Source organism: Ammospiza caudacuta, chromosome 36 (genome assembly GCF_027887145.1).
Source record: "Ammospiza caudacuta isolate bAmmCau1 chromosome 36, bAmmCau1.pri, whole genome shotgun sequence".
Classification (NCBI taxonomy): domain Eukaryota; kingdom Metazoa; phylum Chordata; class Aves; order Passeriformes; family Passerellidae; genus Ammospiza; species Ammospiza caudacuta.
This window is the reverse complement of record NC_080628.1, coordinates 1,134,547-1,162,265: the sequence shown is the minus strand read 5'-3', so window position 1 is coordinate 1,162,265 and position 27,719 is coordinate 1,134,547. Positions and strand designations below refer to the sequence as shown.

The 27,719-nt window shown below is 58.3% G+C and overlaps 2 protein-coding genes across 2 annotated transcripts; one reads left to right on the top strand and one right to left on the bottom strand.

Moving 5' to 3' along the window:
• Positions 1 to 145: 145 nt before the first annotated feature.
• On the bottom strand, positions 146 to 14,385 carry AURKB (aurora kinase B). Its single transcript, XM_058822939.1, has 9 exons — positions 14,294 to 14,385; positions 12,979 to 13,017; positions 11,593 to 11,669; positions 10,240 to 10,294; positions 8,888 to 9,079; positions 5,943 to 6,081; positions 3,561 to 3,709; positions 1,865 to 2,039; positions 146 to 436 (listed from the first exon to the last, which is right to left on the bottom strand). Exons 1-9 carry the CDS (start codon positions 14,383 to 14,385, stop codon positions 269 to 271), a joined length of 1,086 nt encoding a protein of 361 aa, XP_058678922.1. The 3' UTR covers positions 146 to 268.
• A 325-nt stretch (positions 14,386 to 14,710) lies between these two features.
• TMEM107 (transmembrane protein 107) lies at positions 14,711 to 22,535 on the top strand. Its single transcript, XM_058823021.1, has 6 exons — positions 14,711 to 14,788; positions 15,222 to 15,290; positions 15,769 to 15,806; positions 16,851 to 16,951; positions 18,840 to 18,933; positions 21,743 to 22,535. Exons 2-6 carry the CDS (start codon positions 15,222 to 15,224, stop codon positions 21,810 to 21,812), a joined length of 372 nt encoding a protein of 123 aa, XP_058679004.1. The 5' UTR covers positions 14,711 to 14,788; the 3' UTR covers positions 21,813 to 22,535.
• The last annotated feature ends 5,184 nt before the right edge of the window (positions 22,536 to 27,719 follow it).

Here is a 27,719-nt window from a genome sequence, read left to right as displayed (position 1 = left end):
GTCAGTGATGGTCAGGGATGGTCTGGGATGGTCAGTGATGGTCTGGGATGGTCAGTGACGGTCAGTGATGGTCTGGGATGGTCAGTGATGGTCAGGGACGGTCAGGGATGGTCAGGGATGGTCAGTGTGGGGATGGTCATTCAGGACAGTGTCCAGAGGCATCACGGCGCTGTCCCGGCTCTGCCATGGCCAGTGACGGTCAGTGTGGGGATGGTCACTCAGGGCAGTGTCCGGAGGGGTCAGTGGTCACTCAGGGGTCACTCAGGGGTCAGGATGGACAGTAACCTGGCGGCAGGACCCTCCTGGAGTGGTTCCTGACCCAGGTGTGTCCCAGCACGCCCCGCAGCCCCAGGCGCTGTCCCGGCTCCCGCCGCAGCAGCCGCTGGATCAGATCGCGAGCGCCCTCTGGGATGTGCGCGGGGAAGTGCAGGTCAACCTGCGGGGGAGGGGACACAGGTGAGACCGGGACACCTGGGGACACCTGGGGACACCTGGGGACAGGTGAGGGGACACCTGGGGACACCTGGCGACAGGTGAGACACACGTGAGACCGGGACACCTGGGGACACCTGGGGACAGGTGAGGGGACACCTGGGGACACCTGGGGACACCTGGCGACAGGTGAGACACACGTGAGACCGGGACACCTGGGGACACCTGGGGACAGGTGAGGGGACACCTGGGGACACCTGGGGACAGGTGAGGGGACACCTGGGGACACCTGGAGACAGGTGAGACACAGGTGAGACTGGGACACCTGGGGACACCTGGGGACAGGTGAGGGGACACCTGGGGACACCTGGGGACACCTGGGGACACCTGGGGACAGGTGAGACACACGTGAGACCGGGACACCTGGGGACACCTGGGGACAGGTGAGGGGACACCTGGGGACACCTGGGGACAGGTGAGACACAGGTGAGACTGGGACACCTGGGGACAGGTGAGGGGACACCTGGGGACAGGTGAGGGACAGGTGAGGGACAGGTGAGGGGACACCTGGGGACAGGTGAGACACAGGTCAGGACACACCTGAGCACAGGTAGGGGACAGGTGAGACTGGGGGGAGGACAGGGACACCTGGGGACAGGTGAGGGACAGGTGAGACACAGGTGAGGGGACACCTGGGGACACCCGGGAACAGGTGAGGGGACACCTGGGACAGGTGAGGGACAGGTAGGGGACACCTGGGGACACTTGCGCCCAGGTGCGTTACCTGCGTGATCCTCCTGTAGGTCTCAGCTCTCAAAATGGATTTGGGTAATTTTAGGTCAGTTTTGGCTCATTTTGGCTCATTTTGACGGGGATTTTTCCCAGATTTCAGGTGATTTCAGTGCCCAGCTGTGCCCAGGTGTGCCCAGGTGCGTTACCTGCGTGATCCTCCTGTAGGTATCAGCTCTCACAGAGGATTTGGGTAATTTTGGGTAATTTTGGGCTCAGTTTTGGCTCAATTTGACCCATTTTGACGGGGATTTTTCCCAGATTTCAGATAATTTCAGTGCCCAGGTGTGCCCAGGTGTGCCCAGGTGTGCCCAGGTGCGTTACCTGTGTGATCCTCCTGTAGGTCTCAGCTCTCAAAATGGATTTGGGTCAGTTTGGGCTGGTTTAGCTCAGTTTTGGCTCATTTTGACGGGGATTTTTCCCAGTTTTCGGTGCCCAGGTGTGCCCAGGTGTGCCCAGGTGCGTTACCTGCGTGATCCTCCAGTAGATCTCAGCTCTCAAAGTGGATTTGGGTAATTTTGGGTAATTTTGGGTAATTTTGGGCTCAGTTTTGGCCCAATTTGACCCATTTTGACGGGGATTTTTCCCAGATTTCAGGCGATTTCGGTGCCCAGGTGTGCCCAGGCGTGCCCAGGTGCGTTACCTGCGTGATCCTCCTGTAGGTGTCGGCGGGCGAGGGGCTCTCGAAGGGCGGGTGCCCGGCCAGCAGCTCGTAGCACAGCACCCCCAGGCACCACAGGTCGACCTTCTCGTCGTGGCCGCCGCCGTCCACCATCTCGGGGGGCAGGTAATCCAGCGTGCCGCACAGCGTGCGGCGCCTGCGGGGTTAAACGCACACCTGGGCACACCTGGGCACACCTGGGCACGCACCTGTGCCAGGTAACCCAGCGTGCGGCGCCTGAGGGGTTAAATGCACACCTGAGGGGTTAAACGCACACCTGGGCACACCTGGGCACACCTGGGCACGCACCTGTGCCAGGTAACCCAGCGTGCGGCGCCTGAGGGGTTAAATGCACACCTGAGGGGTTAAACGCACACCTGGGCACGCACCTGTGCCAGGTAACCCAGCGTGCGGCGCCTGAGGGGTTAAACGCACACCTGGGCACACCTGGGCACGCACCTGTGCCAGGTAACCCAGGGTGCGGCGCCTGCGGGGTTAAACGCACACCTGGGCACACCTGGGCACGCACCTGTGCCAGGTAACCCAGGGTGCGGCGCCTGCGGGGTTAAACGCACACCTGGGCACACCTGGGCACACCTGGGCACGCACCTGTGCCAGGTAACCCAGCGTGCCGCACAGCGTGCGGCGCCTGAGGGGTTAAACGCACACCTGAGGGGTTAAACGCACACCTGGGCACGCACCTGTGCCAGGTAACCCAGCGTGCGGCGCCTGAGGGGTTAAACGCACACCTGGGCACACCTGGGCACACACCTGTGCCAGGTAACCCAGCGTGCCCCACAGGGTGCGGCGCCTGAGGGGTTAAACGCACACCTGGGCACACCTGGGCACACCTGGGCACGCACCTGTGCCAGGTAACCCAGCGTGCCCCACAGGGTGCGGCGCCTGAGGGGTTAAACGCACACCTGGGCACACCAGTTGTGCCCAGGTGTGCCCAGGTGTGCCCAGGTGTGCCCAGGTGTGCCCAGCTCTGTCCTAGGTGCCCCCAGGTGTCCCTAAACCCCCAATTTTCACCAGTTTTCTCCCCATTTTCACTGATTTTCTCCAAATTTTCACTGATTTTCACCAATTTTTTTCCCTCTTTTCCCCCTCCAGCTGTGCCCAGCTGTGCCCAGGTGTGCCCAGCTGTGCCCAGGTGTGCCCAGCTCTGTCCTAGGTGCCCCCAGGTGTCCCTAAACCCCCAATTTTCACCAGTTTTCTCCCCATTTTCACCGATTTTCTCCAAATTTTCACTGATTTTCACCAATTTTTTCCCTCTTTTCCCCCTCCAGCTGTGCCCAGCTGTACCCAGCTGTGCCCAGCTGTGCCCAGGTGTGCCCAGGTGTGCCCCAGCCCTCACCTGAGCGAGGGGCCGTGCACGGACCACCCGAAATCGGCGATTTTCTCCAAATTTTCACCGATTTTCACCCAATTTTCACCAATTTCCTCCCAGTTTTCCCCCTCCAGCTGTGCCCAGCTGTGCCCAGCTGTGCCCAGGTGTGCCCAGGTGTGCCCAGCTCTGCCCTAGGTGCCCCCAGGTGTCCCTAAACCCCCAATTTTCACCAATTTTCTCCAAATTTTCACCGATTTTCACCCAATTTTCACCAAATTTTCCCCCGCCAGCTGTGCCCAGCTGTGCCCGGGTGTGCCCAGCTGTGCCCAGGTGTGCCCCAGCCCTCACCTGAGCGAGGGGGCGTGCACGGACCACCCGAAGTCGGCGATCTTGAGCTCCCCCTTGAGGCCGAGCAGGAGATTCTCGGGTTTGATGTCGCGGTGAATCACCTTGCGCCCGTGGCAGTACAGCAGCGCGTCGGCCAGCTCCTCCATCAGCTGCGCGGAATTTGGGGGTCAGGGCACCCCAAAATCCTCTCGGGGACCCCAAAAATGGACTCGGGGCACCCCAAAACCCCCCGGGACCCCCAAATTCCTCCCAGGGACCCCCAAATCCTCCCCAGGTGCCCCCAAATCCAACCCAGCTCTGGGCGATGTTTCGGTCAAAATTTGGGGTTTGGGCACCCCAAAATCTCCCAAATTCACCCCAAAATCCACTCAGGGAGTCCCCAAATCGTCTTGGGGACCTCAAAAATGGACTCGGGGCACCCCAAAACCCCCCGGGACCCCCAAATCCCCCCCAGGGACCCCCAAATCCCCCCCAGGTGCTCCAGGAGGGGAAGAGGTAAAAGGAGCTCCAAGGAACCCCAAAATCTCCCAAAGTGACCCCAAAAAATCCACTCAGGGCACCCCAAAATCCACTCAGGGGGTCCCCAAATTGTCCTGGGGACCCCAAAAATGGACTCGGGGCACCCCAAAACCCCCCGGGACCCCCAAATCCTCCCCAGGTGCCCCCAAATCCTCCCCAGGTGCCCCCAAATCCAACCCGGCTCTGGGCGATGTTCTGGTCAAAATTTGGAGTTTGGGGCACCCCAAAACCTCCCAAATTCACCTCAAAATCCACTCAGGGCACCCCAAAATCCACTCAGGGGGTCCCCAAATCGTCCTGGGAACCCCAAAAATGGACTCGGGGCACCCCAAAACCCCCCGGGACCCCCAAATCCCCCCCAGGTGCTCCAGGAGGGGAAGAGGTAAAAGGAGCTCCAAGGAACCCCAAAATCTCCCAAAGTGACCCCAAAAAATCCACTCAGGGCACCCCAAAATCGTCCTGGGAACCCCAAAATCGTCCTGGGGACCCCAAAAATGGACTCGGGGCACCCCAAAACCCCCCGGGACCCCCAAATCCTCCCCAGGTGCCCCCAAATCCAACCCGGCTCTGGGCGATGTTCTGGTCAAAATTTGGGGTTTGGGGCACCCCAAAATCTCCCAAATTCACCTCAAAATCCACTCAGGGCACCCCAAAATCCACTCAGGGGTTCCCCAAATCGTCTTGGGGACCTCAAAAATGGACTCGGGGCACCCCAAAACCCCCCGGGACCCCCAAATCCCCCCCAGGTGCTCCAGGAGGGGAAGAGGTAAAAGGAGCTCCAAGGAACCCCAAAATCTCCCAAAGTGACCCCAAAAATCCACTCAGGGCACCCCAAAATAGTCCTGGGAACCCCAAAATCGTCCTGGGGACCCCAAAAATGGACTCGGGGCACCCCAAAACCCCCCGGGACCCCCAAATCCCCCCCAGGGACCCCCAAATCCAACCCAGGTGCCCCCTTGGGGGTTTTGGGGTGAATTTTGGGGTTTTTGGGGTTCCTGGTTCAGTTTTGGGGCGGTTTTGGGGTTTCTCGCTCAATTTTTGGGGTGGTTTTGGAGTTTTTGGGGTTCCTGACTCCATTTTTGGGGTGGTTTTGGGGATTTTTTGGGTCCCTGAATCCATTTTTGGGGTGGTTTTTGGGGTTTTTGGGGCTCACCGTGGCCGTCCTGGTGGCGTCCAGGCGCCGGCAGAGCTGCAGCTCCTTGTAGAGCTCTGGGGTGATTTTGGGGTGATTTTGGGGGTTTTTGGGGCGGTTTTTGGGGTCCCTGGATCCATTTTTGGGGTAATTTTTGGGTTTTTGGGGGTCCCTGAGTCGATTTTTTGGGGTTTTTGGGGCTCACCGTGGCCGTCCTGGTGGCGTCCAGGCGCCGGCAGCGCTGCAGCTCCTTGTAGAGCTCTGGGGTGGTTTTGGGGTGATTTTGGGGATTTTTGGGGCGGTTTTTGGGGTTTTTGGGGTCCCCGGATCCATTTTTGGGGTGATTTTTGGGTTTTTGGGGGTCCCTGAGTCGATTTTTGGGGTTTTTGGGGCTCACCGTGGCCGTCCTGGTGGCGTCCAAGCGCCGGCAGCGCTGCAGCTCCTTGTAGAGCTCTGGGGTGGTTTTGGGGTGATTTTGGGGGTTTTTGGGGCGGTTTTTGGGGTCCCTGGATCCATTTTTGGGGTGATTTTTGGGTTTTTGGGGGTCCCTGAGTCGATTTTTGGGGTTTTTGGGGCTCACCGTGGCCGTCCTGGTGGCGTCCAAGCACCGGCAGCGCTGCAGCTCCTTGTGCAGCTCTGGGGTGATTTTGGGGGTTTTTGGGGCGGTTTTTGGGGTTTTTGGGGTCCCCGGGTCCATTTTTGGGGTGATTTTTGGGGTTTTTGGGGCTCACCGTGGCCGTCCTGGTGGCGTCCAGGCGCCGGCAGCGCTGCAGCTCCTTGTAGAGCTCCCCCCTGGGCGCGAACTCGAGGATGAGGAAGACGCGGCGCCGGTCGTGGAAGTAATTGTAGAGCCGGAGAACGTTGGGGTGCCTGGGGAGGGAGACCCCGAAAATCGAGACCCCCACCCCCAATTTAGGGTCGCCCCCAGACCCAAAATTCCCCCCCCCCAGGTTTGTTTTGGGGGGTCCCAAAGGAGCGGAATTAAAACGGCTCCCCCCGGGTTGGGGTGCAATGGTACGGTCCGAGACTTTTTGGGGGGGGGATCCAAAATTGGGGACCCCAAAATCGAGACCCCCACCCCAAATTTGGGGTCGCCCCCAGACCCAAAATTCCCCCCCCCGGGTTTGTTTTGGGGGGTCCCAAAGGAGCGGAATTAAAATGGCTCCCCCTGGGTTGGGGTACAATGGTACAGTCCGAGATATTTGGGGGGGGGGATCCAAAATTGGGGACCCCAAAATCGAGACCCCCACCCCAAAATCGAGACCCCCACCCCAAAATCGGGACCCCCACCCCAAAATTGGGACTCCCCAAAATTTGAACCCCCCCCCAGGGGACCCCAAAATCCCCCCAGGGACCCCCTCCCCAAAATGGCTCCCCCCCGGGTTGAGGTACAATGGTACGGTCTGAGATATTTGGGGGGACCCAAAATTGGGGACCCCAACCCCAAAATGGGGACCCTCAACCCCAAAATTGGGACCTTCCAGAGAACCTGGGACCCCCCAGGTGTATCCCAGGAGTATCTTCTCCCTCCCAGGTGTATCCAGGTGTGTTTTATCCCCCCAGGTGTACCCCAGGTGTATCCCAGGTGTAACCCATGTGCATTTCCCACCCTCAGGTGTATCCCAGGTGTATCCCATGTGCATTTCCCACTCCCAGGTGTATCTCAGGTGTATCCCAGGTGTGTTTTATCCCCCCAGGTGTATCCCAGGTGTATCCCAGGTATATCCCATGTACATTTCCCACCCCCAGGTGTATCCCAGTTGTGTTTTATCCCCCAGGTGTATCCCAGGTGTATCTCCCATACCCAGGAGTATCCCAGGTGTATCCCATGAGTACCTCTCCCTCCCAGGTGTATCCTGTGAGTACCTGAGGTGGGCCTGGATCTCGATCTCCCTCCGCAGCTGGTGCTCCACGCCCCAGGTGTATCCCAGGTGTATCCCAGGTGTATCCCAGGTGTGTTTTATCCCCCCAGGTGTACCCCAGGTGTATCCCAGGTGTACCCCAGGTGTGTTTCATCCCCCCAGGTGTACCCCAGGTGTATCCCAGGTGTACCCCAGGTGTGTTTCATCCCCCCAGGTGTATCCCATGTGCATTTCCCACCCCCAGGTGTATCCCAGGTGTACCCCAGGTGTGTTTTATCCACCCAGGTGTACCCCAGGTGTATCCCAGGTGTATCTCCCATACCCAGGTGTATCCCAGGTGTATCCCATGAATATCTCTCCCTCCCAGGTGTATCCCAGGTGTATCCCATGAGTACCTGAGGTGGGCCTGGATCTCGATCTCCCTCCGCAACTGGTGCTCCACGCCCCAGGTGTACCCCAGGTGTATCCCAGGTGTATCCCAGGTGTGTTTTATCCCCCAGGTGTATCCCAGGTGTATCTCCCATACCCAGGAGTATCCCAGGTGTATCCCATGAGTACCTCTCCCTCCCAGGTGTATCCTGTGAGTACCTGGGGTGGGCCTGGATCTCGATCTCCCTCCGCAACTGGTGCTCCACGCCCCAGGTGTATCCCAGGTGTATCCCAGGTGTGTTTTATCCCCCCAGGTGTATCCCAGGTGTATCCCAGGTGTGTTTTATCCCCCCAGGTGTATCCCAGGTGTATCTCCCATACCCAGGTGTATCCCAGGCGTGTTTTATCCCCCCAGGTGTATCCCAGGTGTATCCCAGGTGTATCCCATGTGCATTTCCCACCCCCAGGTGTATCCCAGGTGTGTTTTATCCCCCCAGGTGTATCCCAGGTGTATCTCCCATACCCAGGTGTATCCCAGGTGTATCCCAGGCGTGTTTTATCCCCCCAGGTGTATCCCAGGTGTATCCCAGGTGTGTTTTATCCCCCCAGGAGTATCCCAGGTGTAACCCAGAGTATCCCAGGTGTATCCTGTGAGTACCTGAGGTGGGCCTGGATCTCAATCTCCCTCCGCAGCTGGTGCTCCACGCCCCAGGTGTATCCCAGGTGTATCCCAGGTGTATCCCAGGTGTGTTTTATCCCCCCAGGTGTACCCCAGGTGTATCCCAGGTGTATCCCAGGTATATCTCCCATACCCAGGTGTACCCCAGGTGTGTTTTATCCCCCCAGGTGTATCTCAGGTGTATCCCAGGTGTGTTTTATCCCCCAGGTGTATCCCAGGTGTATCCCAGGTGTGTTTTATCCCCCAGGTGTATCCCAGGTGTGTTTTATCCCCCCAGGTGTATCCCAGGTGTATCCCAGGTGTGTTTTATCCCCCCAGGTGTACCCCAGGTGTACCCCAGGTGTATCCCAGGTATATCTCCCATACCCAGGTGTACCCCAGGTGTGTTTTATCCCCCCAGGTGTATCCCAGGTGTATCCCAGGTGTACCCCAGGTGTATCCCAGGTGTATCCCAGGTGTGTTTTATCCCCCAGGTGTATCCCAGGTGTACCCCAGGTGTATCCCAGGTGTGTTTTATCCCCCCAGGTGTATCTCAGGTGTATCCCAGGTGTGTTTTATCCCCCAGGTGTATCCCAGGTGTATCCCAGGTGTGTTTTATCCCCCAGGTGTATCCCAGGTGTATCCCAGGTGTGTTTTATCCCCCAGGTGTATCCCAGGTGTGTTTTATCCCCCCAGGTGTATCCCAGGTGTACCCCAGGTGTATCCCAGGTGTGTTTTATCCCCCCAGGTGTATCCCAGGTGTATCCCAGGTGTACCCCGTGAGTACCTGAGGTGCGCCTGGATCTCGATCTCCCTCCGCAGCTGGTGCTCCACGCCCTCCTGCTCCACCTGGCTCTTGAAGAGCACCTTGAGGGCCACCAGGAAGCCGGAGCGCCGCTCCCGCGCCAGGTACACGTTGCCAAACTTGCCCTTGCCCAGCGGCCGCCCCACCTCGAAATCCTCCAGAGAGAACGAGCGGCTGTGACACGGGGGGACACCTGTGTCACCTGTGTGTCACCTGTGTCACCTGTCACACCTGTGTGTCACCTGTGTGTCACCTGTGTGTCACCTGTGTGTCACCTGTGTCACCTGTCACACCTGTGTGTCACCTGTGTGTCACCTGTGTGTCACCTGTGTGTCACCTGTGTGCCACCTGTGTCACCTGTGTGTCACCTGTGTGCCACCTGTGTGTCACCTGTCACACCTGTGTGTCACCTGTGTGTCACCTGTGTGTCACCTGTGTGTCACCTGTGTCACCTGTCACACCTGTGTGTCACCTGTGTGTCACCTGGGGACACCTGTGTCACCTGTGTGTCACCTGTGTGTCACCTGTGTCACCTGTGTGTCACCTGGGGACACCTGTGTCACCTGTGTGTCACCTGTGTGTCACCTGTGCCACCTGTGTGTCACCTGTGTGTCACCTGTGTGTCACACCTATGTCACCTGTGTGTCACCTGTGTGCCACCTGTGTGTCACCTGTGTGTTACCTGTGCCACCTGTGTGTCACCTGTGTCATCTGTGTGTCACCTGTGTGTCACCTGTGCCACCTGTGTGTCACCTGTGTGTCACCTGGGGAAACCTGTGTGTCACCTGTGTGTCACCTGTGTCACCTGGGGAAACCTGTGTGTCACCTGTGTGTCACCTGTGTGTCACCTGGGGACAGCTGTGTCACCTGTGTGTCACCTGTGTGTGACCTGTGTCACCTGTGTGTCACCTGTGTGACCTGTGTGTGACCCGTGTGACCCGCGTGTCACCTGTGTGTCACCTGTCACACCTGTGTGTCACCTGTGTCACCTGGCTCCTCCCCCTCCATTGTGGCCCCTCCCTTCCATTGTGGCCCCTCCCACCCCTGTTGTGGCTCCTCCCCCTCCATTGTGGCCCCTCCCTCTGTTGTGGCCCCTCCCCTCCATTGTGGCCCCTCCCCCTCCGTTGTGGCCCCTCCCACCCCTGTTGTGGCCCCTCCCCCTCCGTTGTGGCCCCTCCCACCCCTGTTGTGGCTCCTCCCCCTCCGTTGTGGCCCTGCCCCTCCGTTGTGGCTCCTCCCACCCCTGTTGTGGCCCCTCCCCTCCGTTGTGGCCCTGCCCCTCCGTTGTGGCTCCTCCCCCCGGTTGTGGCCCCGCCCCCTGTGACGTCACTCACACTGGTGGGGGCGGGGCTGGCACCGCGCTGGGCTCCAGGGGCACCCGCCCGGCTCCTGGGGGGAAACGGGGGGGTCAGCACCCCAAAAACGGCCAAAACCACCCCAAAAACGGCCAAAACCACCCCAAAATACCCCAAAAACTGCCAAAATACCCTCAAAAAACACCCCCAAAACGGCCAAAACCACCACAAAATACCCCAAAAACGGCCAAAATCATCCCAAAAACCACCCCAAAAACTGCCAAAATACCCCCAAAAACCATCCCAAAAACGGCCAAAACCACCCCAAAATACCCCAAAAACTGCCAAAATCACCCCAAAAACTGCCAAAATACCCCCCTAAACCACCCCAAAAACTGCCAAAAACACCCCAAAATCCACCCCAAAAACGGCCAAAACCACCCCAAAATACCCCCAAAACTGCCAAAAACACCCCCAAATACCCCAAAAACTGCCCCAAATACCCCCAAAAACCACCCCAAAAACGGCCAAAACCACCCCAAAATACCCCCAAAACTGCCAAAAACACCCCAAAAACCACCCCAAAACTGCCAAAACCACCTCCAAATACCCCAAAAATGGCCAAAACCACCCCAAAAACCACCCCAAAAACGGCCAAAATCACTCCAAAATACCCCCAAAACTGCCAAAATCACCCCCAAAACCACCCCAAAACTGCCAAAACCACCTCCAAATACCCCAAAAATGGCCAAAACCACCCCAAAAACCACCCCAAAAACTGCCAAAATACCCCAAAATACCCCAAAAACTGCCAAAATCACCCCAAAAACCACCGCAAAACTGCCAAAACCACCTCAAATACCCCAAAAATGGCCAAAACCACCCCAAAATACCCCAAAAACTGCCAAAATACCCCCAAAAACCACCCCAAAAACGGCCAAAAACCACCCCAAAATACCCCCAAAACTGCCAAAATCACCCCCAAACCAGCTCCTGGGGTAAACAGGGGTCAGCACCCCAAAAACTCACCAGAAACACCCCAAAACCAACCCCAAATCACCCCAAAACCTGCCAAAAACACCCCCAAAACTGATCAGAGACACCCCAAAACCAGCCAAAATCACCCCAAAACCAGCCCCAGGACCCCAAAAATACCCCAAATCCTCCCCAGGACCCCCCCAATTTCCACCAAAATCCCCCAATTTCCACCCAAATTTCCCACAAATCCCCCCCAGGACCCCCCAAACCCCCCAATTTCCACCCAAATTTCCCCCAAATCCCCCCAAATTTCCCCCAAACCCCCCCAAATTCCCCCCAAATCCCCCCAGGACCCCCCAAATCCCCCCAAATTTCCCCCAAATCCCCCCCAGGACCCCCCAAACCCCCCCATACCTGGCAGGGCCTTCCCGGGGGGCTCCGAGCCCGGGGGGGTCCTTGCAGGGCACCCGCAGGGGGGGGGGCACCAAACTCTGGAGGGGGGGGGGGGAACAAGGGCAGGGGTCACCCCAAAATTGGGGAGGGGTCACCCCAAAATCACCCCCAAAAATCACCCCCAAACTGGGGAGGGGTCACGCCAAAATCCCCCCAAAATTGGGGAGGGGGACACCCCAAAATCCCCCCAAAATTTGGGCAGGGGTCACCCCAAAATCCCCCCAAAATTGGGGCAGGGGTCACCCCAAAATCCCCCCAAAATTGGGGAGGGGTCACCCCAAAATCACCCCCAAAAATCCCTCCCAAATTGGGCAGGGGTCACGCCAAAATCCCCTCAAAATTGGGGAGGGGTCACCCCAAAATCCCCTCAAAATTGGGGCAGGGGTCACCCCAAAATCCCCCAAAATTTGGGCAGGGGTCACGCCAAAATCCCCCCAAAATTGGGGCAGGGGTCACCCCAAAATCACCCCCAAAAATCCCTCCCAAATTGGGCAGGGGTCATGCCAAAATCCCCTCAAAATTGGGGAGGGGTCACCCCAAAATCCCCCCAAAATTGGGGAGGGGGACATCCCAAAATCCCCCCAAATTGGGGAGGGGGACACCCCAAAATTGGGGCAGGGATCACCCCAAAATCCCCCCAAAATGGGGAGGGGTCACCCCAAAAACCCTTGCAGACCCCCAAAATTGGGGAGGGGTCACCCCAAAATTGGGGCAGGGATCACCCCAAAATCACCCCCAAAACCCACCCAAAATTTGGGAGGGGTCACCCAAAAATTGGGGAGGGGTCACCCCAAAATCCCTCCAAAATTAGGGAGGGGGACACCCCCAAAATCCCCCCAAAATTGAGGAGGGGTCACACCAAAACTCCCCCAAAATTGGGCAGGGGGACACCCAAAAATCCCCCCCAAAGTCCCCCCAAAATTTGGGCAGGGGTCACCCCAAAATCCCCTGAAAATGGGGAGGGGGTCGCCCCAAAATCCCCCCAAAATTGGGGAGGGGTCACCCCAAAATTAGGGCAGGGATCACCCCAAAATCCCCCCAAAATTGGGGCACGGGTCACCCCAAAATCCCCCCAAAATTTGGGCAGGGGTACACCCCAAAATCCCCCCAAAATCTCCCCAAAATTGGGGAGGGGGTCACCCCAAAATTGGGGCACGGGTCACCCCAAAATCCCCCCAAATTGGGGAGGGGGTCACCCCAAAATTGGGGCAGGGATCACCCCAAAATCCCCCCAAAATTGGGGAGGAGGACACCCCAAAATCCCCCCCAAAATCCCCCCAAAATGGGGAGGGGGTCACCCCAAAAACCCTTGGGGACCCCCAAATTGGGGAGGGGGCTTCACCTTGCTCAGGCTGGGGGGGGGCCACGTTCTCCTTCTGTGCCATCCTGGGGGGGGCAAAAAGGGTCAGGGGGTCCCCAAAATCCATCGGGGACCCCCCAAAATCCAGCAAGGATCCCCTCAGGACCCCCCAAAAAACCCCTCAGAAACCTCTTCGGGACCCCCAAACCCCCTCAGGACCCCCAAATTTCCCTCAGAAACCCCCTCAGGACCCCCCCAATTCCCCCCAAAACCCCCTCAGGACCCCCAAATCCCCTCAGAAACCCCATCAGAACACCCCAAATCCCCTCAGAACCCCCTAATTCCTCTCCGGAGCCCCAAATCCCCTCAGAACGCCCCCCCAAATCCCCTCAGGACCCCCCAATTCCATCGGGGAACCCCCTAAATCCCCTCCGGACCCCCAAAATCTCCTCCGAAACCCACTCAGGACCCCCCAGTTCCCCTCAGGAGCCCCGAATTCCCTTCAAGACCCCCCAAAATCCCCTCAGGACCCCCCAGTTCCCCTCAGAAACCCCTTCAGGACCTCCAAGATCCCCTCAAAAACGCTCAATTCCCCTCAGGACACCCCCAATTTCCTTCAAGACACCCCAAAATCCCCTCACAGGAGCCCCAATTCCCCTCAGAAACCCGCTCAGGACCCCCCAGTTCCCCCCGAAACCCCCTCAGGACTCCCCAAATCCCTTCAGAAACCCCTTCAGGACTCCCCAATTCCCCTCAGGCCCCCCCAAATTCCCTCAGAAACCCCAAATCCCCTCAGAAACCCCAAATCCCCTCAGAAACCCCCTAATTCCACTCCGGACCCCCGAATCCCCTCAGAAACTCACTCAGGACCCCCTAATTCCCCTTGGGAACCCCAAGTTACCCTCAAAAACTCTCTCAGGACCCCCCCAGTTCCCCTCAGGACTCCCCAGTTCCCCTCAGAAACCCCTTGAGGACTCCCCAATTCCCCTCAGGGTCCCCCAGTTCCCCTCAGAATTCTCCTCAGGATACCCCAAAACCCCTCAAAAACTCTCTCAGTTCCCCTCAGGACCCCCCAGTTCCCCTCAGAAACCCCTTCAGGACCCCCCAGTTCCATCGGGGAACTCCCAATTCCCCTCACGACCCCCCAGTTCCCCTCAGAAACCCCCTCAGGACTCCCCAGTTCCCCCCAGAAATCCCTTCAGGACCTCCCAGATCCCCTCAAAAACGCCCAGTCCCCCTCAGGAGCCCCCAGTTTCCTTCAGGACCCCCCAAATCCCCTCAGAAATCCCCTCAGGACCCCCCAAATCCCCTCGGGACGCCCAAAAATCCCCCCCTAAAACTCCCCAAGTTTCCGCCCCTCACCCGCCGCCCTTCGCTGTCGCCGCCGCTGCCGCCGCTTCAAATTTGCCCCGCGCGCTCCCATTGGCCGCCGCCCGCGCGCGCCGCGCTCCCATTGGTCGGCTCTTCCAGAATCTCCGCCCCCCACGACGGGCGCCGCGCTCCCATTGGCGATCGCCTCACGAAACCCCGCCTCCCCAGCGCGCGCCGCGCTCCAATTGGTCCGTACCTCACAAAGCCCCGCCCTCCTTTATGCGCGCGCCTTCACCCGTTCCGCCCACCGCGCGCGTGACTCGGCGCTGATTGGTCGATACGGGCGAGGGGAAGAAGGGAGCGGTGAACGGCCAATCAGCGCGGGGAAAGCGCGGTCACGTGGGGAGGAGGACGAGGAGGCGGCGGCCATTTTGTGCGCGGCCGTTCTGCCCGGCAACAGGGGCGGGGCCGAGAGGGGCGGCGGCCAATCAGAGAGCGACGGGGGGACCAGTACGGACCAGTATAAACCAGTATAAACCAGTACAGGTCTGTATGGCCCGGCCTAGCCCAGTAAAAACCAGTAAAGCCCAGTACAAACCAGTACAATCCCCCGGTATCTCCCAGGGGGGCGCGCGGCCCCTTTAAGGGGGCGCGGCCGGTCCGATCGATGCGTGTGGCAGTGGGCGTGGCCATAGCGGTGGGCGTGGCCTGAGCCGTTGCCGCGGTAACGGCGCCGCTCGAGCGGGTGGCGGGAAAAGGGGGGACTCCCGGGGTGGGGGAGGGGTCCCTGAAGGGGTGGGAGGGGCTAAAGGGGTGGGGGGAGGAGCTAAACGGGTGGGGGCGGGGAATTCCCCATGGTGGGGGAGGGGGAATCCGGTGGGCGGAGCCGTTTTTTGTGATGAGGAGGGCGGGGCTTAGGGCCGGGGGGTGTGTCCCGGTGCTAGCCCCTCCCCCTTTTTTGGCCCCTCCCCCTTTGCAGATGGCGCTGCTGCCCGGGCGGTTCCTGGCCATGGCCGCGCACCTGGGAATGCTAATGAGGATGGGCGGGGTCAGTGGGCGGGGCTAAAGGGGGCGGGGCCAATAGGGTGCTGCTCTGCATAGGCGGGGTCAGGGACAAAGGGGGCGGGGTCAAGGGGGGGCTGCTGTGGGTGGGCGGGGTCAGGGACAAAGGGGGCGGGGTCAAGGGGTGGTGCTACTGTGGGCGGGGCTAAGAGGGGAAGGGGGCGTGGTCAAATGGGTGTTGCTATAAATGGGCGGGGCTAAGGGAGTGGGAGGGGCCAAAGGGAGACTGGCAGCTCTGTATGGGCGGGGCTAAAGGGGGAGGGGCTTAGGCTGCTCTGAATGGGCAGGGTCAATTATAAAGGGGGCGGGGCCTAATGGGGTGGGCGGGGCCAATGGGGGCGGGGCATGTGTGCATGCTGTTGGGGTGGGCGGGGCTTAATGGGGTGGGGAAAGGGGGAGGGGCTATGGAGGCCTCAGGGTGGGGCGTGGCCGGCTCTGACTCCGCCCCTTTTTCCTTTCCCAAGGACCCCCCCAAAAGCGAATCAGGAGAGGTGGAGCCGGGGTGAGTGAAACCAGTACGGACCAGTATAAACCAGTATAAACCGGTATAAACCAGTACAGACCAGTACAGACCAGTACAGACCAGTATAAACCAGTACGGACCAGGATAAACCACTACAGACCAGGATAAACCAGTATGGACCAGTATAAACCAGTATAAACCAGTACGGACCAGGATAAACCAGTATAAACCAGTGCAGACCAGTATAAACCAGTACAGACCAGTACAGACCAATACAGACCAGTACAAACCAGCACAGACCAGTATAAACCAGTACGGACCAGTATAAACCAGTATAAACCAGTATAAACCAGTACAGACCAGTTTGGACCAGTACAGACCAGTATAAACCAGTATAAACCAGTACGGACCAGTACAGACCAGGATAAACCAGTACGGACCAGTATAAACCAGTATAAACCAGTATGGACCAGTACAAACCAGTGCAGACCAGTATAAACCAGTACGGACCAGGATAAACCAGTATAAACCAGTACGGACCAGTACAGACCAGTACAGACCAGTACAGACCAGCACAGACCAGTATAAACCAGTACGGACCAGGATAAACCAGTGCAGACCAGTACAGACCAGTACAAACCAGTACAGACCCCACCATAAAATCCCTGGGTGGATTTTGGGGGGAATTTTTGAGATTTTGGGGTCCCTGGGGGGATTTTGGGGGGATTTTTTTTTTATTTTGGGGTGGATTTTGGGGGTCCCTGAGGGGATTTTGGGGATTTTGGGGTCCCCCCCAATTCCTGACCCCCCCCAATTTTTTCCCCTGCAAGTTTTGGGGGTCCCTGGGGGGGATTTTGGGGGGAATTTTGGGGTTTTTGGGGGTCCCTGGGGGAGATTTTGGGGGGAATTTTGGGGTTTTTGGGGGTCCCTGAGGGGATTTTTGGGGGGAATTTTGGGGTTTTTGGGGGTCCCTGGGGGATATTTTGGGGGTCCCTGGGCGGATTTTGGGGGCGATTTTGGGGGGATTTTTTGGATTTTGGGGTCCCCCCCAATTCCTGACCCCCCCAATTTTTTCCCCCGCAGGTTTTGGGGGGCCCTCGGGGGGTCCCTGGCGCTGCTCGGGGTGGAGTTTTTGGGGTTCTTCTCGGGGGTCTCCATGTTCCACTCGGGCCAGAGCCTGGGCTGTATCCTGGGGGTCCCCCGAAAAAAATTTGGGGAAAATTCCCCAAAAATTTGGGGAAAAATTTGGGGAATTTTGGAGGATTTGGGGAGATTTGGGGGGGATTTTGGGGGAATTTGGGGGGAATTTTGGGGAATTTTGGGGAATTTTGGGGGATTTGGGGGGGATTTGGGGGGGATTTTGGGGGATTTGGGGGGGATTTGGGGGAATTTTGGGGAAATTTGGGGGAATTTTGGGGGTATTTGGGGGATTTTGGGGGGATTTGAGGCAGAATTTGGGGTAAGTTTGGAGGAATTGGTGGAAAATTTGGGGGAATTTTTGGGGGGATTTGGGGGGATTTGGGGGGATTTGGGGGGAATTTGGGGGGGATTTGAGGGATTTGAGAGAATTTGGGGGGATTTGGGGATTTTGTGGGGATTTTAGGGAAATTTGGGGGATTTGAGGCAGAATTTGGGGTAAGTTTGGAGGAATTGGTGGAAAAATTGGGGAATTTTGGGGGGATTTGGGGGAATTTTTGGGGATTTGGGGGGGATTTTTGGGGGGTTTGAGGCGGAATTTGGGGGAAAATTTGGGGAATTTCAGGGGATTTGAGGGGGATTTTGGGGGGATTTTGGGGGGATTTGAGGCAGAATTTGGGGTAAATTTGGAGGAATTGGTGGAAAATTTGGGGGATTTTGGGGGGATTTTGGGGGGATTTGAGGGGTATTTGGGGGAAATTTGGGGGGATTTTGGGGGGATTTGAGGCAGAATTTGGGGTAAATTTGGAGGAATTGGGGGGATTTGAGGGGAATTTGGGGGAATTTTGGGGGAAATTTGGGGAGGGGAAATTTGGGGGGATTTGAGTGGAAATTTGAGGGGATTTGGGGGTGATTGAGGGGGAATTTGGGGAGATTTGGGGGGATTTAAGGGGGGATTTGGGGGATTTTGCGGGGATTTGGAGGAATTTGGGGGGGGATTTGGGGAGGTTTTGGGGTGATTTGAGTGAAAATTTGGGGGGATTTGAGAAGAAAATTTGGGGGTTTTGGGGGAGATTTGGGGCAGAATTTGGGGGAAATTTGGGGGGGATTTGAGGGAATTTGGGGGAAAATTTGGGGGGGATTTGGGGGAAATTTGGGGGGATTTTGGGGGGATTTTGGGGGGTTTGAGGCGGAATTTGGGGAAAAATTTGGGGAATTTCGGGGGATTTGAGGGGGATTTGGGGGGGGATTTTGGGGGGATTTGAGGCAGAATTTGGGGTAAGTTTGGAGGAATTGGTGGAAAATTTGGGGGATTTTGGGGGAATTTGGGGAAAATTTGGAGGAATTTTGGGGGATTTCAGTGTGGATTTGAGGGGGAATTTGGGGTATTTTGAGGGGCTCCCACTGATTTTGGGGGTGTCACTGATTTTGGGGGGATTTTGGGGAAATTTGAGGAATTTGAGGCAGAATTTGGGGGAAATTTGGAGGAATTGGGGGGAAAATTTGGGGGTGATTGGAGGGAATTTGGGGGAAAATTTGGGGGGGATTTGGGGGAAAATTTGGGGGGGATTTGGGGGAAAATTTGGGGGTGATTGGAGGGAATTTGGGGGACAATTTGTGGAAAATTTGGGGGATTTGAGGGGATTTCAGGGCCATAATTTGGGGGAATTTTGGGGGGGGGATTTGGGGGGATTTGAGGCAGAATTTGGGGAAAATTTGGGGGGATTTCAGGGAATTTTTGGGGGGCGATTTGAGGAGATTCGGAGGGGGATTTGGGGGAAATTTGGAGGAATTTTGGGGGGATTTAGGGGGGATTTGGGGGGATTTGAGGGGGGATTTGGGGTATTTTGAGGGGCTCCCCCTGGCATTTGGGGGTGTCACTGATTTTGGGGGTGTCACCGATTTTTGGGGGGATTTTCCGACGCCCCCCCCCAGCTTTGGGCGCCCACCTGGGGGCGCTTTTGGGGCTCACCCTGGGCTGGATCGAGGCCTGGGACGGCCCCGCCCTGTGGGGGGCGCTGGCGCTCAGGTGGGTCCGGGGGGGATTTGGGGGGTCCCGAGGGGGTTTTGGGGGGTCCTGAGGGATTTTGGGGTGTCCCGAGGGGGTTTTGGGGGTTTTTTTGTGGTTTTGGGGTTTTTTTTGATGGTTTTCGTGTGTTTTTTTGGGGAGTTTCTGTTGTTTTGGGGGTGGGTCCTGAGGGGATTTTGGGGGGATCCTGAGGGGATTTTGGAGTTTTTGGGGTCCCTGGATTGGATTTTGGGGTCCCTGAGGAGATTTGGGGGGGTCCTGGGAGGATTTTGAGGTTTTTTTTGTGGTTTTGGGGTTTTTTTTGGGATGGTTTTCTTTTGTTTTTTGGGGGAGTTTCTGTTGTTTTGGGGGTGGGTCGTGAGGGGATTTTGGGGGGTCCTGGGGGATTTTGGGGTTTTTGGGGTCCCTGGATTGGATTTTGGGGTCCCTGAGGGGATTTGGGGGGTCCTGGGAGGATTTGGGGTTTTTTTTTGTGGTTTTGGGGTTTTTTTTTGATGGTTTTCTTTTGTTTTTTGAGGGAGTTTCTGTTGTTTTGGGGGTGGGTCCTGAGGGGGATTTTGGGGGGTCCTGGGGGGGTTTTGGGGGGTCCCGAGGGGGTTTTGGGGGCTCCCGAGGGGTTTTGAAGGGTCCTGGGGGGATTTTTTTTGTGGTTTGGGGGTTTTTTTTTGGATGGTTTTCTTTTGTTTTTTGGGGGAGTTTCTGTTGTTTTGGGGGTGGGTCCTGAGGGGATTTTGGGGGGGTCCTGAGGGGATTTTGGGGGGATCCTGAGGGGATTTTGGAGTTTTTGGGGTCCCTGGATTGGATTTTGGGGTCCCTGAGGAGATTTGGGGGGGTCCTGGGAGGATTTTGAGGTTTTTTTTTGTGGTTTTGGGTTTTTTTTTGGGATGGTTTTCTTTTGTTTTTTGGGGGAGTTTCTGTTGTTTTTGGGGGTGGGTCGTGAGGGGATTTTGGGGGGTCCTGGGGGATTTTGGGGTTTTTGGGGTCCCTGGATTGGATTTTGGGGTCCCTGAGGGGATTTGGGGGGTCCTGGGAGGATTTTGGGGTTTTTTTTTTGTGGTTTTGGGGTTTTTTTTTTGATGGTTTTCTTTTGTTTTTTGAGGGAGTTTCTGTTGTTTTGGGGGTGGGTCCTGAGGGGGATTTTGGGGGGTCCTGGGGGGGGTTTTGGGGGGTCCCGAGGGGGTTTTGGGGGCTCCCGAGGGGTTTTGAAGGGTCCTGGGGGGATTTTTTTTTGTGGTTTGGGGGTTTTTTTTTGGATGGTTTTCTTTTGTTTTTTGGGGAGTTTCTGTTGTTTTGGGGGTGGGTCCTGAGGGGATTTTGGGGGGGTCCTGAGGGGATTTTGGGGGGATCCTGAGGGGATTTTGGAGTTTTTGGGGTCCCTGGATTGGATTTTGGGGTCCCTGAGGAGATTTGGGGGGGTCCTGGGAGGATTTTGAGGTTTTTTTTGTGGTTTTGGGGTTTTTTTTTGGGATGGTTTTCTTTTGTTTTTTGAGGGAGTTTCTGTTGTTTTGGGGGTGGGTCCTGAGGGGATTTTGGGGGGATCCTGAGGGGATTTTGGAGTTTTTGGGGTCCCTGGATTGGATTTTGGGGTCCCTGAGGAGATTTGGGGGGGTCCTGGGAGGATTTTGAGGTTTTTTTTGTGGTTTTGGGGTTTTTTTTGGGATGGTTTTCTTTTGTTTTTTGAGGGAGTTTCTGTTGTTTTGGGGGGTGGGTCCTGAGGGGGATTTTGGGGGTCCTGAGGGGATTTTGGGGTTTTTGGGGTCCCTGGATTGGATTTTGGGGTCCCTGAGGGGATTTGGGGGGTCCTGGGAGGATTTTGGGGGGTTTTTTTGTGATTTTGGGGGTTTTTTTTTGATGGTTTTCTTTTGTTTTTTGAGGGAGTTTCTGTTGTTTTGGGGGTGGGTCCTGAGGGGGATTTTGGGGGGTCCTGGGGGGGTTTTGGGGGGTCCCGAGGGGGTTTTGGGGGCTCCCGAGGGGTTTTGAAGGGTCCTGGGGGGATTTTTTTTGTGGTTTGGGGGTTTTTTTTGGATGGTTTTCTTTTGTTTTTTGGGGGAGTTTCTGTTGTTTTGGGGGTGGGTCCTGAGGGGATTTTGGGGGGGTCCTGAGGGGATTTTGGGGGGATCCTGAGGGGATTTTGGAGTTTTTGGGGTCCCTGGATTGGATTTTGGGGTCCCTGAGGAGATTTGGGGGGGTCCTGGGAGGATTTTGAGGTTTTTTTTGTGGTTTTGGGGTTTTTTTTGGGATGGGTTTTCTTTTGTTTTTTGGGGGAGTTTCTGTTGTTTTGGGGGTGGGTCGTGAGGGGATTTTGGGGGGGTCCTGGGGGATTTTGGGGTTTTTGGGGTCCCTGGATTGGATTTTGGGGTCCCTGAGGGGATTTGGGGGGTCCTGGGGGGATTTTGGGTGTTTTTTTTTGTGGTTTTGGGGGTTTTTTTTTGGATGGTTTTCTTTTGTTTTTTGAGGGAGTTTCTGTTGTTTTGGGGGTGGGTCGTGAGGGGATTTTGGGGGGTCCTGGGGGATTTTGGGTTTTTTTGGATGGATTTCTTTTGGTTTTTGGGGTTTTTTTTTGCGTGTGTTTCTTTCATTTTTGGGGTTTTTTGGGGGTGGGTTTCTGTTGTTTTTTTGGGGGGGATTTTTGGGGGTCCCGAGGGGTTTTGGGGGCTCCGGGAGGATTTTGGGGGGGGATTTTGAGGATTTTGGCGGGGGTCTCTGAGGGGATTTTGGGGTTTTTGGGGTCCCTGGATTGGATTTTGGGGTCCCTGAGGGGATTTGGGGACCCCCAGACCCCCCCATGACCCCCCAATTTCCCCCCCAGTGTCCCCCCGGCCGTGACGGAGCTGCTGCTGCTGGGCCGGGTCCTGCTGTGCCACAGGGGGGCGCTGTGAGCCCCCCAAAAAATCGAATTTGGGGGTCCCCAAAAGCCCCCCCGAAAAATCAAACTGGGGGTCCCCCAAAAATACCCTTCAGCGATCCCCAAAATCTTCTTGGGATCCCCAAAATTCACCCGGGGGTCACCAAAATCCTCTCGGGATCCCCAAATCCCCCTGGGGGTCCCCAAAAGCGCTTCAGGAACCCCCAAAATCCCCTTCAGGGTCCCCAAAATCCCCTCAGGGGTCACCAAAATCCTCCCGGGGTCCCCAAAATCCCCTCAGGGGTCCCCAAAATCCCTCAGGGGTCACCAAAATCCTCTCGGGATCCCCAAATCCCCCTGGGGGTCCCCAAAATCCTCTCGGGATCCCCAAATCCCCCTGGGGGTCCCCAAAACCGCTTCAGGAACCCCCAAAATCCCCTTCAGGGTCCCCAAAATCCCCTCAGGGGTCCCCAAAATCCTCTTGGGATCCCCAGAATTCACCCGAGGGTCACCAAAATCCTCCCGGGGTCCCCAAAATCCCCTCAGGGGTCCCCAAAATCCCTCAGGGGTCACCAAAATCCTCTCGGAATCCCCAAATCCCCCTGGGGGTCCCCAAAAGCGCTTCAGGAACCCCCAAAACCCCTTCAGGGTCCCCAAAATCCCCTCAGGGGTCACCAAAATCCTCCCGGGGTCCCCACAATCCCCCTGGGACGCCCCCCAAACCCCCCCAGGCCTCCCAACCCCCTCCCTCTGCCCATTAAACCCCGATTTTTTTACGGCCAAACCCCCCGTAATGGCGTCCCTCATGCAAATGACGCGCGCGGTGCACCCTGGGAGCAAAACCGCGCGGGATTTCGGCGCATAAAACACCGAAAGCAATAAAATTTCGGGATGGGAACGGTAAATTCGGTTCGGGCGGGTGAGGGGGTGCCCTGCCGATGCCTCGGTGGCGGTGTCGCGGCGTCGCCGTGACTTCGGTGGCGCTGTCGCGGGTTGAGGGCGCGGCCGCCGCCATCTTGCGGCATCGTCAGTGCGGTACATCCTGACCTGCCCCGCCTTTGCCGGGCAGCGCGTGATGAGCGCGTGCGCGATGACGTGTCTAACGTGATTACGTCACGCGGTGGGCGGCGCCTGGGCGTGGCAACAAAGCCCTGCGCCGCCCCTTCCCGAACTCTGACTGCGCCTGCGCGGAGGCCGGGGCGGGATGGTTGAACCGCACTGTGGGGGGGGCGGGGTCACGTGGTAGGGGGCGGGGAAAACGTGACGGCCAAATATGGTAATCGGGTGACGTCATGGGATTACGTAATGGTGTTACCTAATTTAACCGTTAATGGAACGGGTTTATACTGGTTTACGCCGCTTTATAATGGTTTTTACTGGTTTTAACTGGTTTTTGGGTGTTTTTGGTGCAATTATTCGCTGTTGGCGCTCTCCCAGCGCTCCCGGTGTCCCCCCCCAGTGCTCCCAGTAAGGAACCAATAAAAACCAGTAACACCAGTAAGGGCACCCAGTGCTCCCAGTGTCCTCCCAGTGCTCCCAGTTTCGGCTCCCAGTTTGCCCTCCCAGTATCCCCCCAGTGCTCCCAGTTTGGGCTCCCAGTGATCCCAGTAACCCCCAGTGTTCCCAGTTTTGTGATTCCCAGTGCCCTCCCAGTGCTCCCAGTATGGCTCCCAGTGCTCCCAGTAACCCCCAGCGCTTCCAGTACCTCCCCCCCCCCAGTCCTCCCAGTATCCCCCAGTAAAGATCCAATAAAAACCAGTGACACCAGTTTGGGCTGCCAGTTCCTCCCAGTGCTCCCAGTCCCCTCCCAGTAACCCCCCAGTAACCCCCAGTACTCCCAGTTTGGGCTCCCACTATAATCCCAGTATGCCTCCCAGTATCCCCCCAGTGCTCCCAGTATCTTCCCAGTGCCCCCAGTGCTCCCAGTATCCTCCCAGTGCTCCCAGTATGGCCCCCAGTGCTCCCAGTTCACTCCCAGTGCTCCCAGTATGGCCCCCAGTGCTCCCAGTCCCCTCCCAGTAACCCCCAGTACTCCCAGTTTGGGCTCCCATTATAATCCCAGTATGGCTCCCAGTATCCTCCCAGTGCCCCCAGTGCTCCCAGTTCACTCCCAGTGCTCCCAGTATGGCCCCCAGTGCTCCCAGTTCACTCCCAGTAAGGAACCAATAAAAACCAGTGACACCAGTTTGGGCTCCCAGTGCTCCCAGTAACCCCCAGTACTCCCAGTTTGGGCTCCCAGTATAATCCCAGTATCTTCCCAGTGCCCCCAGTGCTCCCAGTTCACTCCCAGTGCTCCCAGTATGGCCCCCAGTGCTCCCAGTTCACTCCCAGTAAGGAACCAATAAAAACCAGTAACACCAGTTTGGGCTCCCAGTGCTCCCAGTAACCCCCCCCAGGACTCCCAGTCCATCCTGGTGCCCATCTTGGTGCAAACTGGTCCGTACTGGTCAGAACTGGTCCATACTGGTGCCTGTACTGGTCCGTACTGGTCCGTTCTGGTCCGTTCTGGTCCTCCCGGCCGCCAGGGGGCGCTGCAGCCCCGGCCCCGCCCCTCTCTCTGGTTCCGGCCCTGGCCACGCCCCCGCGCGCTGATTGGCTGCGGGGCGGGAAGGGGCGGGGCCAGAGCGGCAACGGCGGCGGCGGCGCGGAAGCGACACGTGAGGGAAACTGGGAGCACTGGGACGGTACTGGGATATACTGGGAGGGACTGGGAGCCAAACTGGGGGTACTGGGATATACTGGGAGGGACTGGGAGCCAAACTGGGGGTACTGGGAGGGACTGGGAGCCAAACTGGGGAAACTGGGAGGGACTGGGAGCCAAACTGGGGGTACTGGGAGCACTGGGACGGTACTGGGATATACTGGGAGGGACTGGGAGCCAAACTGGGGGTGCTGGGAGCCAAACTGGGGATACTGGGAGGGACTGGGAGCCAAACTGGGGGTACTGGGAGGGACTGGGGGGGAGCTGGGATATACTGGGAGGGACTGGGAGCCAAACTGGGGAAACTGGGAGGGAACTGGGGGTACTGGGAGCACTGGGACGGTACTGGGATATACTGGGAGGGACTGGGAGCCAAACTGGGGATACTGGGAGCACTGGGAAGGTACTGGGATATACTGGGGTTGGGGTGGGTGGTTGGGGGGGGGTGGTCCCTAATATTGGAGGGGTCCCCCCCTCCCCACCACCTTAGCCCCTCCCCCTCCATCCAAGCCCCTCCCCCATTAAGCTCCTCCCCCATTTAGCCCCTCCCCCTCTCTAAGCCACTCCCCTTTAAGCCACTCCCCCTCTCATCAACCTCCTATATTAAACCCCTCTCCACTAAGCCCCTCCCCTATCTAAGCCACGCCCCTTATCTAAGCCCCGCCCCATCTGTCTCCCAAGGTTCCCCCCATGGATTTGGGGGCGGGGCCCTTGCCCCCCTTTGCCCCTCCCCCTCCCCATTCAGCCCCTCCCCCTCTCTCTAAGCCCCTCCCCCATTTAGTCCCTCCCCTCTCTAAGCCCCTCCCCATTAAGCCCCTCCCCCTCTAAGCCCCTCCCCACTGCACCCCACCCCCTCTCTGAGCCCCTTCCCCTCTCTACCTAAGCCCCTCCCCCATTAAGTCCCGCCCCCTCTCTAAGTCCCGCCCCCTCTCTCCCCCAGATTCCCTCCATGGATTTAGGGGCGGGGCCTTTGCCCCCCCTTGCCCCTCCCCATTAAGCCCCTCCCCCTCTAAGCCCGTCCCATTAAGCCACTCCCCCTCTCTATCTAAGCCCCTCCCCCTCTCTAAGCCCCGCCCCTTCTCTCTCCCCCTCTATGCCCCTCCCATTAAGCCCCTCCCCCTCTCTAAGCCCCTCCCCCTCTCTAAGCCCCTCCCCCTCTAAGCCCCTCCCATCAAGCCGCTCCCCCTCTATCTAAGCCCCTCCCCCTCTCTAAGCCCCTCCCCCTCTAAGCCCCTCCCATTAAGCCGCTCCCCCTCTCTATCTAAGCCCCTCCCCCTCTCTAAGCCCCGCCCCTTCTCTCTCTCCCCCCCCCCCCCAGGTTTCCCGCCATGGATTTGGGGGCGGGGCCTCCGCCCGCCCCTCCCCCCCCTTTGCCCCCCCCGCGGGCGGTGCCCTGGTGGGGGGAGGGGCGGGGGCGGGGCCTGCCGGTGTGGGGGGGGTGGGCGGCGCCCCTGCTCCGCCCCCGGGAGACCCCGCGGCTGCTGCGGGCGCTGCCGCCCCTCCCCCCGCACCTGCCCCGCCTCAAACGCGTCCGGGCGGGGCCGGAAGGGGCGGAGCTTCTGCTGGGGCTGGACCACGCCCACGGTACTGGGGCATACTGGGATGGACTGGGAGGGGGACTGGGATGGACTGGGATGGACTGGGAGGGACTGGAAGCAGATTGGGATAGACTGGGAGGGAACTGGTTTATACTGGGAGGGACTGGGATGGACTGGGAGGGACTGGGATGGACTGGGATGGGACTGGGATGGACTGGGAGGGGATTGGGATAAACTGGGATGGACTGGGATAAACTGGGAGGGACTGGGATGGACTGGGATGGACTGGGAGGGGATTGGAGATTACTGGTTTATACTGGGAGGGACTGGGAGGGGATTGCAGATTACTGGTTTATACTGGGATGGACTGGGAGGGACTGGGATGGAGTGGGAGGGAACTGGGATAGACCGGGTTATACTGGTTTATACTGGGATGGACTGGGAGGGGTCACTGGGAGCACCGGGAGCCCTCACCGGTGTTACTGGGAGCGCTGGGAGCCCAAACTGGTTCATACTGGGATCCTCGACCGGCGCCGCCGCTCTCGCGCAGCCCCCATCGATTACATCGTCGCCGACGACGATGACGTCACCGATTACGTCACCGATTACGTCACCGCCACGCCCGGCGCTGAGACCTGGACTGGGAGCACCAGTGAAACCAGTAACACCAGTAAGACCAGTGACACCAGGGACACCAGGGACACCAGGGACACCAGTGACATCAGTAAAACCAGTAACACCAGTAAGACCAGTGAAACCAGTAACACCAGTAAGACCAGTGCTACCAGTGACACCAGGGACACCAGTGCCATCAAGGACACCAGTGACACCAGTAAGACCAGTATGACCAGTGCCACCAGTGCCACCAGCCCGTGGCACTCTGAGGATCCCAATTGGACCAGTTTGACCAGTAAGAGCAGCGCTGCCAGCGTCCCCGGTGCCACCAGCGCCACCGGTGCCACCAGTGCCACCGGTGCCACCGGTGCCTGGGGTCCCAGCCACGGTTCTGGTGTCCCCAGTGCCACCAGTATGACCGGTGCCACTGGTGGCTTTGGTGTCCCCAGTGCCACCGGTGTCCCCAGCCGTGGTTCTGGTGTCCCCAGTGCCACCAGTGCCACCAGTGCTCCCAGTTCCCTGCTGGGCACCGAGGCCGTGTCCCCTGGGGCTCTGGGTGTCCCTGTGTCCGGCCGTGTCCCTCTGTCCGTCCCCGAGGCCGTGTCCCCTGTCCCTGTGTCCCCTGTCCCTGTGTCCGAGCAGGCTCTGGGTGTCCCTCTGTCCGTCCCCGAGGCCGTGTCCCCTGTCCCTGTGTCCAGCCCTGTCCCTGTGTCCCCTGTCCCTCTGTCCAGCCCTGTCCCTCTGTCCAGCCCTGTCCCTGTGTCCCCTGTCCCTGTGTCCCCTGTCCCTCTGTCCAGCCCTGTCCCTCTGTCCAGCCCTGTCCCTGTGTCCCCTGTCCCTGTGTCCCCTGTCCCTCTGTCCAGCCCTGTCCCTCTGTCCAGCCCTGTCCCTGTGTCCCCTGTCTCTCTGTCCAGCCCTGTCCCTGTGTCCAGCCCTGTCCCTGTGTCCCCTGTCCCTGTGTCCCCTGTCCCTGTGTCCCCTGTCCCTCTGTCCAGCCCTGTCCCTGTGTCCCCTGTCCCTGTGTCCAGCCCTGTCCCCGTGTCCGACCCGGCTCTCGGCGCCCCGTTCCGTGTCCGTGTCCCCGGCC